The 12,390-nt window shown below is 48.4% G+C and overlaps 1 protein-coding gene across 3 annotated transcripts in view; it reads right to left on the reverse strand.

The window, feature by feature from the left end:
* The window catches only part of CNTRL (centriolin), an 80,727-nt gene that overhangs the window by 20,734 nt on the left and 47,603 nt on the right, over positions 1–12,390 (reverse strand). For 2 of the 3 annotated variants that reach the window (XM_075834583.1, XM_075834581.1), the window contains exons 16-26: positions 7,408–7,553; positions 6,504–6,711; positions 5,822–6,001; positions 5,565–5,744; positions 4,938–5,054; positions 4,516–4,660; positions 4,114–4,256; positions 1,680–1,872; positions 1,278–1,573; positions 555–730; positions 284–476 (exon numbers count right to left, since the gene is read on the reverse strand). In XM_075834583.1, coding sequence (XP_075690698.1) covers positions 284–476; positions 555–730; positions 1,278–1,573; positions 1,680–1,872; positions 4,114–4,256; positions 4,516–4,660; positions 4,938–5,054; positions 5,565–5,744; positions 5,822–6,001; positions 6,504–6,711; positions 7,408–7,553 — 1,977 coding nt within the window. The remainder of the gene's footprint in view (positions 1–283; positions 477–554; positions 731–1,277; positions 1,574–1,679; positions 1,873–4,113; positions 4,257–4,515; positions 4,661–4,937; positions 5,055–5,564; positions 5,745–5,821; positions 6,002–6,503; positions 6,712–7,407; positions 7,554–12,390) is intronic. The other variant, XM_075834582.1, reaches the window with a different exon arrangement.

Here is a 12,390-nt window from a genome sequence, read left to right on the forward strand (position 1 = left end):
GGCAGAAAGTGAAGTCCTCGCCTGCTATGAGCAGACATTGTTTACGGCACTTTCCGTCAGCCCGCGGGTGGGCGGGGCCTCTTTTCTTGCTCACTTTTCAAACGTGTGTGAAAAGTTGCAAATTATAGCGCAAATATAGTCTACGCCATAAAAGTGGTGAAAAGCCTTTGATAAATTCCCCCCACAGTCTATTAGAAAGTTGCAGAACTTTCCCCTCTGTCATTTACATAGGACTGTACTAGACAGGTGGACTTGGAGCACATGAAGGTCACGGTCCCCGCACCTTGTCCCGGGCGTCCTTCAGTTGGCTCTCGGCCTCCGCTAGCAGTCGGTCGGCCTCTCGAAGCTCCGCTCTTCGTTTCAGGAGGGTTTCCTCTATGCAGTCAGTCTCGTCTTCCACGTTGTCCTGATGCTGCAGGGACCGCTCCAGTCCCAGCTCTGTGATAAGACTCTCCAGATGGCCATCCACACAGTTCCTGGAATAGGACATCACAGGTTAAGCAGCCCATGCCCAGGACGTCGCTGGGTTCGGACGGCGTCACCATGTTACTTACTTGCGCTTGCGTTTTTTGGTGGCGTCGCGCAGCTCCTGAACCTCCCCCTGCAGAGCTTCTCTCTGATTCTCCAGGACTATTATCTCCTCCTTCAGTGTCCTCTTCAGCCTCTTCTCCTTCTGCCGCTGAGACTTCAGGTGATCCATCATGTCCTCAAGGCGATTGAGTTCATTTTCCTGCAAATTTGAGGATAAATAAGAGACAGAAAAGAAAAACAGATGAGTGAAGTGTCCCGCAGAAGACGGAAGAACCTGCAGTGACGCCGGGACCGGAGGGTGCGGGGACCAGCGCATATTCTGCAGGAGAACTGGATGACATTGGTTTCCTCCTCGGCACCATTGACTTCCACCTCGTACTATGCCGAAACAGTAATCTATGGGATCTATAGGATCGTTGCCATTAGTGGTCAGGATGGCGGGAGCAGCGTCAGCCATGGATAATATCAGCAGCATAATATATAGCAGGTCAGTAGTGGTCCTGTATGTCCTATACATTTTATATAGAAATCTCACCGCCTGCCCCCATAACCCAACCCCCCCATCATCATCATCATCATCATCAAGCTCCGCTGCAGGGTGTGAATAGATAAATGATCTCTACAGGAGACCAGGGAGATTAGAAGAGAACCCTCATTATACATAAAGACAGACCAGGCAGCGCCGGCTCCAGACATGACGTCACCGGATGATGAAACACGACGATGACGTCATGTCCAGCACGTACCAGATCATGGTGCGCAGGCACGTTGCAGTGGAGCACGCCCGCTGGGATGACCGGAATGGTGAACTGCGGTGGAGGAGGTCCGTACACCACCTGCGTGCCCAGAGGTGGGGGTCCATAGATCACAGTCCCCGGTGCCATTGGTCTGATACCAGAGGTTGGCGGCGGCCCGTAGATGACAGTACCTTGTGGGACCGGAGTACCGTCTGGGAATACCGTATAAATAACAGAGCCGGGAGGAGGAGCAAAGTGACAGGTGGGCGGGGCGTCGCTGCAAGCGTCACTGTCACCCTCATCATCTGCAACGAAAAGCATCGTCTGAATGAGTCCATGTGAGACGGCGCGGTGACAAAGATCACAACATGAATACTGAACTTCCTGCTCCCAATATACAGCAGAGCTCACCCCGACTACCGTCACAGCGGGCGCCAACAGGGCGAACCGGTGAATACACCCAATGGCCGGCAGCCATGGGAGCGGGTGCGTCCTTCTTCCCATGCCGATGCGGACAGCGCCTCCGTCTGGCCGGGGATGAGGTCGTCGGGTAATGTAAACTGACGCCGGAGTCTTTTGTGCTCAGGGAATCGCGACCGGAGTTCTGCCAAAGAGAGAAAAAAGGAAATCGTGAATAATCTGCAAAGAGGTCGGGGAGGGGAGGCCTCCGGGCTGTGGGTATATAGTGCGGCCGTCCCTCAGTACATCATATATAGCGCCTTTATATACCGGCAGCACATCGTGCAGCGCGTCACAACCAGAGGAGGCAACAACTAAACAATCCGCTGCCGGTCAGACCCCCGCCTGTCCCTGCCTGTCCCTAATACACATGACCACGTGGGAGCCGCGAGACCCAAAAACTCAGCACAAGTCATTTTACTGTTGGTATTTGCGGGTCATGAGGACACACGGCTGACGGTTATTACAGACAAGTGGACCGAAAAAACAGACAACGGATCCGTGGTATTGTGGACCGCAAAATCACCAGGATTGTCACACTGTTATGACCCGGGTAACGCCCTGTATAATCTTGTATGACCCCGGTAACACCCCGTATACTCTTGTATGACCCGGGTAACACCCCGTATAATCTTGTATGACCCGGGTAACACCCTGTATAATCTTGTATGACCCGGGTAACACCCTGTATAATCTTGTATGACCCGGGTAACACCCTGTATAATCTTGTATGACCCGGGTAACACCCTGTATAATCTTGTATGACCCGGGTAACACCCTGTATAATCTTGTATGACCCGGGTAACACCCTGTATAATCTTGTATGACCCGGGTAACACCCTGTATAATCTTGTATGACCCGGGTAACACCCTGTATAATCTTGTATGACCCGGGTAACGCCCTGTATAATCTTGTATGACCCCGGTAACGCCCTGTATAATCTTGTATGACCCCGGTAACGCCCCGTATAATCTTGTATGACCCGGGTAACACCCTGTATAATCTTGTATGACCCGGGTAACACCCTGTATAATCTTGTATGACCCCGGTAACACCCCGTATAATCTTGTATGACCCGGGTAACGCCCTGTATAATCTTGTATGACCCGGGTAACGCCCTGTATAATCTTGTATGACCCGGGTAACGCCCTGTATAATCTTGTATGACCCGGGTAACGCCCTGTATAATCTTGTATGACCCGGGTAACGCCCTGTATAATCTTGTATGACCCGGGTAACGCCCTGTATAATCTTGTATGACCCGGTTAACACCCCGTATAATCTTGTATGACCCGGGTAACACCCTGTATAATCTTGTATGACCCGGGTAACACCCTGTATAATCTTGTATGACCCGGGTAACGCCCTGTATAATCTTGTATGACCCGGGTAACGCCCTGTATAATCTTGTATGACCCGGGTAACGCCCTGTATAATCTTGTATGGCCCGGGTAACGCCCTGTATAATCTTGTATGACCCGGGTAACACCCTGTATAATCTTGTATGACCCGGGTAACGCCCCGTATAATCTTGTATGACCCCGGTAACGCCCCGTATAATCTTGTATGACCCGGGTCACGCCCCGTATAATCTTGTATGACCCGGGTCACGCCCCGTATAATCTTGTATGACCCGGGTCACGCCCCGTATAATCTTGTATGACCCGGGTCACGCCCCGTATAATCTTGTATGACCCGGGTCACGCCCCGTATAATCTTGTATGACCCGGGTCACGCCCCGTATAATCTTGTATGACCCGGGTAACGCCCCGTATAATCTTGTATGACCCGGGTAACGCCCCGTATAATCTTGTATGACCCGGGTCACGCCCCGTATAATCTTGTATGACCCGGGTCACGCCCCGTATAATCTTGTATGACCCGGGTCACGCCCTGTATAATCTTGTATGACCCGGGTAACGCCCCGTATAATCTTGTATGACCCGGGTAACGCCCCGTATAATCTTGTATGACCCGGGTCACGCCCTGTATAATCTTGTATGACCCGGGTAACACCCCGTATAATCTTGTATGACCCGGGTAACACCCCGTATACTCTTGTATGACCCGGGTAACACCCTGTATAATCTTGTATGACCCGGGTAACACCCTGTATAATCTTGTATGACCCGGGTAACACCCTGTATACTCTTGTATGACCCGGGTAACACCCTGTATAATCTTGTATGACCCAGGTAACACCCTGTATACTCTTGTATGACCCGGGTAACACCCTGTATAATCTTGTATGACCCGGGTAACACCCTGTATACTCTTGTATGACCCGGGTAACACCCTGTATAATCTTGTATGACCCAGGTAACACCCTGTATACTCTTGTATGACCCGGGTAACACCCTGTATAATCTTGTATGGGCCACTCACATTGCAGGAGGACGGCAGATAGTACCAGTAACCCTTTCTCCGGAAGGGGTCGGCCATGCTGGTGATGTGATCGCTCTGACAGCCGAGCGCACGTCTGAGGGACTGAATTTCGTCCAGTAGATTCTCAATCTCTCCGGCGTTGTCTAGAAGACATAGTAATGATGATGATGATGAACTTTACACAGTCACAGTAACACTTATAATGATGGTCGGGGGGTCAGCGGACGTGAATCATACAGGGCCGGAGGTAAAGACACAGAGAGCGGAGCCATCAATACACAGGTCTATAAACAGCACTAAACCATAAAAGCTGCAATGTGGAGGCCTATCGAGTCAGACGCTGCAGTCACTGCTGGACCGGCCGTCACAGGTTCCATTCTACTCCCCATGCGGAGGTCTTACCAGCTCTGGCGTGCTCCAGCAGATGTCTGAGACGTTCCATCTCCAGCCGTTGTTTCCGCAGAGCGTGATTCAGCTTGTCGATCTCCTGCTGCTGTGAGTTGGATACGGTGAGTCCAGTCTCTGAATTCTGCAGCTCATCCTGCAACTGTAACGAAAGAAGAAGCTGCGCTCAGCCAGCAGATATACACACGTGAACCAGCCACACCCTTCTACCCCCGGGCAAGAAGACGTCCCCACAGTCATAGGTGCGGAAGAGATATATAGTCCTGTATGGATAAGTCAGCGCGCGGAGGGATGGTCTGCCCGCTGAGGGATGGTCTGCCCGCGGAGGGATAGTGTGTGTGTGTGTGTAGTTGACCATCCTCTTGTACAGGACCCCATGTGGTGTGGCCCTATGTGTGTGGCCCACTAACAGAACGCACCTGTTTCTCCTTGTCGTGAAGCAGTTCCTGAAGAAGTTCTATCTCAGCCTCGGCTTTAGCAAGATCTCGAGCCGCCCGGGCAGCCTGGGAGTAGTAGTCCTCCGCTTCCTGCATCTCCTGAGCAAAACAGAACAGAAAGCTTCCAAGTAAAAGAAAACTCTCCTTGTGGCCCCTAACTGATCACATTGAGAAGCTCTCCGTGTGGACCCGGCTGATCATGCTGAGCTCTCCCTGTGGCCCCTGACTGATCTTATTGAGGAGTTCTCTCTTTGGCCCCGGCTGATCACATTGAGGAGCTCTCCCTGTGGCCCCGGCTGATCACATTGAGGAGCTCTCCCTGTGGCCCTGGCTGATCACGCTGAGCTCTCCCTGTGGCCCCGGCTGATCACGCTGAGCTCTCCCTGTGGCCCCGGCTGATCACGCTGAGCTCTCCCTGTGGCCCCGGCTGATCACGCTGAGCTCTCCCTGTGGCCCCGGCTATCACGCTGAGCTCTCCCTGTGGCCCCGGCTGATCACATTGCTGACACTCGGGATGACTCCACATTAATACATATTTTTTGCACTTGGTTCGTTCTTACATATGGTCCTCGGGGTCTCCCCACATATTGGATGCAGTGACGCTCTTACCTCGGCCCGCTCGCGGTTGATCTGGCGCACTGTACCATGAAGGGATCTCAGCTGATCTTTGGCGCTGGTCAGTTCTGTAGTTGCCATATTGTCGGACATGGCTATGGCCCTCTTCAGCTCCTTCAGTTGGCGGTCCAGGCCAGACAGCTCTTTCTGTGCCTGTGAATCCTCGGTTTTCTTCTGGAATAGAAGCGGCGGCGTCAGTGCAGGAACGGGAGATATGTACGGGGGTGGTGCGCGCGGGGTTCATGCTTTACCTCCGTCTCCAGATCCTGCAGCTCTGCTAGTAGCCTCTCCCGCTCTTCCTCAGCCTCCACCAGCTGCTGGTCAGCCAGGCCTTGTATCTCCTCCATGGTCTTCATCTTCTCGTTCAGCTGACGGACCTGCTTCTCCAGCTGTCGCACTTTGGCCTCGTTCTGTCTCTTTTCCAGCTGAATCTACAGGAAAGAGAACTCTCCGTTATTTCTCTATTCATGACGAGCCGGCGCAGTCTCCCGTACACAGAGCTCCATTGTGTAATGGAATATTCTCAAACGTTCTAATAGACCATTTTCAAAATCTCGGATTGCGGTCAGTGAATGGAAAAACTAGTCTACATCCAGAGGCTGGATACACGTACAAGCCTAATACTCACAGCTGAGGTTTTGTTACAATTGTATCCAGTAAAGACAATCCTCTGCGAGCTGAATAGCCTGAAAAGCAAGAGAGGGAAAGGTGTGTGCAGGTGCTATGTACTGCCCATACTGATTCATTGTAACAAGCCGTCAGCTGTGTAAGGACAGGGTCAGATGGCCAGGATGTAAACAAGAATGTCACGGACTGCAAGCAGAGATCTTGAAAATGGTGGGGAATAAACACGCAGCGTATTAGAAAGCTGCGAGGCGTTTCATTAGTTATGATATGGGGTTGTAGACCAGTAATGAGGACGTGTTTGCTGACCCTGGCGTCGGCCGCCTTGTTGCACGCCCTCTTATAATCCTCCGGAGCCTCCCGGGCCCGGTCCTGCAGGGCAGCCACCTCCTCCTGTAGTCTCCTCTGCCTCTCCTGGGCTTCTCGCTTCTCCTCTTCTGACTTTTCTAGGATCTGATGAATCTGTTTCTGCAGCTCCGCAAGATTCTGCCCCAGAACATCAGAGGGACCCGAACACCTAAAGAGAAGCAAACAGAACCCCATAAATAACGGGGAACCCGCCGGACGTCACGTGTCAGAATCACATCCAGGGGTTGGGATTGATATATTCAGATCTGGCGACCCATGGATCAGATTTACACAGCGGACAGTCACAATGTGAACTGACTGACCCTATAAGAAATGATAAGACTGACGGGATTCTAGGGAGATTCCTTTACTCCAGCAACCAACGCTTCAGAAATTCTGATAGTCCGGCATGTGTATCCTGAACCATCTGATGGTCTGAAAACATAAGGGTCCAAACACTGAGCAAAGAGAAGTCAGAGGAGAAGCCCGAGCCCCAGTGAGTGTGCGTCTGACTGTATAGGGTCACTATGGAATATAGACGTCCTGATGACATCACTGCACCTACAGCCGCACCACAAGTCTCGTGGATGGAGTTTTCAGAAAGTGGTGGAATAATCTCTCCAGAAATCAGAGCACGCTCGCTCGTGTGCGATTCTCACAGCGGATATTGCAATGCAATACGGGAGATCGACTGCAAATATGAGACGATCCGCCAGGTCTGAACCGCAGCCCTCATGAGGTGGTCTCTTCTGGGAACACTCACTATATAAACAGCTAATATTCCGGGATTACAGGTATTGGTGAACAGTGTCTCTCTCAACAATAGCTGCATAACAGCACAGGCGTCCATGGTCATCACGCTCACCGGACATCCCCCACTCCTGTCTGCAGTTTCCTCTTCAGCTCTGACACGCGGCTGGTGATCTGCTCTGGACGCACCAGGTTGTCTGCAGCATCATTGAGCTGGGCCTGGAGATTCTCCATCTGCGTCTTCAAGGAATCATTGTCTTTCTGAGGAGGAAAAACATGAAAATGTACAATGTGCAGTGCAGGCCATGCGCTCATTCAGTGTAATGTACAATGTGCAGTGCAGGCCGTGCGCTCATTCAGTGTAATGTACAATGTGCAGTGCAGGCCGTGCGCTCATTCAGTGTAATGTACAATGTGCAGTGCAGGCCGTGCGCTCATTCAGTGTAATGTACAATGTGCAGTGCAGGCCGTGCGCTCATTCAGTGTAATGTACAATGTGCAGTGCAGGCCGTGCGCTCATTCAGTGTAATGTACAATGTGCAGTGCAGGCCGTGCGCTCATTCAGTGTAATGTACAATGTGCAGTGCAGGCCGTGCGCTCATTCAGTGTAATGTACAATGTGCAGTGCAGGCCGTGCGCTCATTCAGTGTAATGTACAATGTGCAGTGCAGGCCGTGCGCTCATTCAGTGTAATGTACAATGTGCAGGCCGTGCGCTCATTCAGTGTAATGTACAATGTGCAGTGCAGGCCATGCGCTCATTCAGTGTAATGTACAATGTGCAGTGCAGGCCGTGCGCTCATTCAGTGTAATGTACAATGTGCAGTGCAGGCCGTGCGCTCATTCAGTGTAATGTACAATGTGCAGGCCGTGCGCTCATTCAGTGTAATGTACAATGTGCAGGCCGTGCGCTCATTCACAGCAAGACTTCTCCAGCCCCTCTGATCAGCACAACGTCTCATCTCAATGACCTCCCAGAAATCTAGAAGAGACAGATTCACAACCATGTCTACTGAGGGGAAAGCAGCGCTCCACACTAAAACTGCTACCCTGCTGGACGACAGCCACTAATGACCGGCACTACAAGCAATACAGGGGTGTCACCCAGAAGACCAAGAGAACTAAGAAACTGAAGACATGAGAGGACAACTCCCGGGCCAGGATTTCCAAAATGTTTCTGCTGGAAGAGTCACTGTGTGTATATATATGATCCTGTACTAATCCTGAGTTACATCCTGTATTATACTCCAGAGCTGCACTCACTATTCTGCTGGAAGAGTCACTGTGTGTATATATATGATCCTGTACTAATCCTGAGTTACATCCTGTATTATACTCCAGAGCTGCACTCACTATTCTGCTGGAAGAGTCACTGTGTGTATATATATGATCCTGTACTAATCCTGAGTTACATCCTGTATTATACTCCAGAGCTGCACTCACTATTCTGCTGGTGGAGTCACTGTGTACATACATTACATTACTTATCCTGTACTGATCCTGAGTTATATCCTGTATTATACTCCAGAGCTGCACTCACTATTCTGCTGGTGGAGTCACTGTGTACGTACATTACATTACTTATCCTGTACTGATCCTGAGTTACATCCTGTATTATACTCCAGAGCTGCACTCACTACTCTGCTGGTGGAGTCACTGTGTACATACATTACATTACTTATCCTGTACTGATCCTGAGTTATATCCTGTATTATACTCCAGAGCTGCACTCACTATTCTGCTGGTGGAGTCACTGTGTACATACATTACTTATCCTGTGCTGATCCTGAGTTACATCCTGTATTATACTCCAGAGCTGCACTCACTATTCTGCTGGTGGAGTCACTGTGTACATATATTACATTACTTATCCTGTACTGATCCTGAGTTACATCCTGTATTATACTCCAGAGCTGCACTCCCTATTCTGCTGGTGGAGTCACTGTGTACATACATTACATTACTTATCCTGTACTGATCCTGAGTTATATCCTGTATTATACTCCAGAGCTGCACTCACTACTCTGCTGGTGGAGTCACTGTGTACATACATTACATTACTTATCCTGTACTGATCCTGAGTTATATCCTGTATTATACTCCAGAGCTGCACTCACTATTCTGCTGGTGGAGTCACTGTGTACATACATTACTTATCCTGTACTGATCCTGAGTTATATCCTGTATTATACTCCAGAGCAGCACTCACTACTCTGCTGGTGGAGTCACTGTGTACATACATTACATTACTTATCCTGTACTGATCCTGAGTTATATCCTGTATTATACTCCAGAGCTGCACTCACTACTCTGCTGGTGGAGTCACTGTGTACATACATTACATTACTTATCCTGTACTGATCCTGAGTTATATCCTGTATTATACTCCAGAGCTGCACTCACTATTCTGCTGGTGGAGTCACTGTGTACATACATTACTTATCCTGTACTGATCCTGAGTTATATCCTGTATTATACTCCAGAGCTGCACTCCCTATTCTGCTGGTGGAGTCACTGTGTACATACATTACATTACTTATCCTGTACTGATCCTGAGTTATATCCTGTATTATACTCCAGAGCTGCACTCACTACTCTGCTGGTGGAGTCACTGTGTACATACATTACATTACTTATCCTGTACTGATCCTGAGTTATATCCTGTATTATACTCCAGAGCTGCACTCACTATTCTGCTGGTGGAGTCACTGTGTACATACATTACTTATCCTGTACTGATCCTGAGTTATATCCTGTATTATACTCCAGAGCAGCACTCACTATTCTGCTGGTGGAGTCACTGTGTACATACATTACATTACTTCTCCTGTACTGATCCTGAGTTACATCCTGTATTATACTCCAGAGCTGCACTCACTATTCTGCTGGTGGAGTCACTGTGTACATACATTACATTACTTATCCTGTACTGATCCTGAGTTACATCCTGTATTATACTCCAGAGCTGCACTCACTATTTTGCTGGTGGAGTCACTGTGTACATACATTACTTATCCTGTACTGATCCTGAGTTATATCCTGTATTATACTCCAGAGCAGCACTCACTATTCTGCTGGTGGAGTCACTGTGTACATACATTACTTATCCTGTACTGATCCCGAGTTACATCCTGTATTATACTCCAGAGCTGCACTCACTATTCTGCTGGTGGAGTCATTGTGTACATACATTACTTATCCTGTACTGATCCTGAGATATATCCTGTATTATACTCCAGAGCTGCACTCACTATTCTGCTGGTGGAGTCACTGTGTACATACATTACATTACTTATCCTATACTGATCCTGAGTTACATCCTGTATTATACTCCAGAGCTGCACTCACTATTCTGCTGGTGGAGTCACTGTGTACATACATTACATTACTTATCCTATACTGATCCTGAGTTACATCCTGTATTATACTCCAGAGCTGCACTCACTATTCTGCTGGTGGAGTCACTGTGTACATACATTACATTACTTATCCTGTACTGATCCTGAGTTATATCCTGTATTATACTCCAGAGCTGCACTCACTATTCTGCTGGTGGAGTCACTGTGTACATACATTACATTACTTATCCGGTACTGATCCTGAGTTACATCCTGTATTATACTCCAGAGCTGCACTCACTATTCTGCTGGTGGAGTCACTGTGTACATACATTACATTACTTATCCTGTACTGATCCTGAGTTAGATCCTGTATTATACTCCAGAGCTGCACTCACTATTCTGCTGGTGGGGTCACTGTGTACATACATTACATTACTTATCCTGTACTGATCCTGAGTTACATCCTGTATTATACTCCAGAGCTGCACTCACTATTCTGCTGGTGGAGTCATTGTGTACATACATTACTTATCCTGTACTGATCCTGAGATATATCCTGTATTATACTCCAGAGCTGCACTCACTATTCTGCTGGTGGAGTCACTGTGTACATACATTACTTATCCTGTACTGATCCTGAGTTATATCCTGTATTATACTCCAGAGCTGCACTCACTATTCTGCTGGTGGAGTCACCGTGTACATACATTACATTACTTCTCCTGTACTGATCCTGAGTTACATCCTGTATTATACTCCAGAGCTGCACTCACTATTCTGCTGGTGGAGTCACTGTGCACATACATTACATTACTTATCCTACACTGATCCTGAGTTATAGCCTGTATTATACTCCAGAGCTGCACTCACTATTCTGATGGTGGAGTCACTGTGTACATACATTACATTACTTATCCTGTACTGATCCTGAGTTACATCCTGTATTATACTCCAGAGCTGCACTCACTATTCTGCTGGTGGAGTCACTGTGTACATACATGACATTACTGATCCTGTACTAATCCTGAGTTACATCCTGTATTATACTCCAGAGCTGCACTCACTATTCTTCTGGTGGAGTCACTGTGTGTATATATATGATCCTGTACTAATCCTGAGTTACATCCTGTATTATACTCCAGAGCTGCACTCACTATTCTGCTGGTGGAGTCACTGTGTACATACATGACATTACTTATCCTGTACTGATCCTGAGTTATATCCTGTATTATACTCCAGAGCTGCACTCACTATTCTGCTGGTGGACTCACTGTGTACATACATTACATTACTTATCCTGTACTGATCCTGAGTTACATCCTGTATTATACTCCAGAGCTGCACTCACTATTCTGCTGGAGAAGTCACTGTGTACATACATTACTTATCCTGTACTGATCCTGAGTTATATCCTGTATTATACTCCAGAGCTGCACTCACTATTCTGCTGGTGGAGTCACTGTGTACATACATTACATTACTTATCCTGTACTGATCCTGAGTTACATCCTGTATTATACTCCAGAGCTGCACTCACTATTCTGCTGGTGGAGTCACTGTGTACATACATTACATTACTTATCCTGTACTGATCCTGAGTTACATCCTGTATTATACTCCAGAGCTGCACTCACTACTCTGCTGGTGGAGTCACTGTGTACATACATTACATTACTTATCCTGTACTGATCCTGAGTTACATCCTGTATTATACTCCAGAGCTGCACTCACTATTCTGCTGGTGGAGTCACTGTGTAC

The sequence above is a fragment of the Rhinoderma darwinii genome, chromosome 8, assembly GCF_050947455.1.
Source record: "Rhinoderma darwinii isolate aRhiDar2 chromosome 8, aRhiDar2.hap1, whole genome shotgun sequence".
Taxonomy (NCBI): Eukaryota; Metazoa; Chordata; class Amphibia; order Anura; family Rhinodermatidae; genus Rhinoderma; species Rhinoderma darwinii.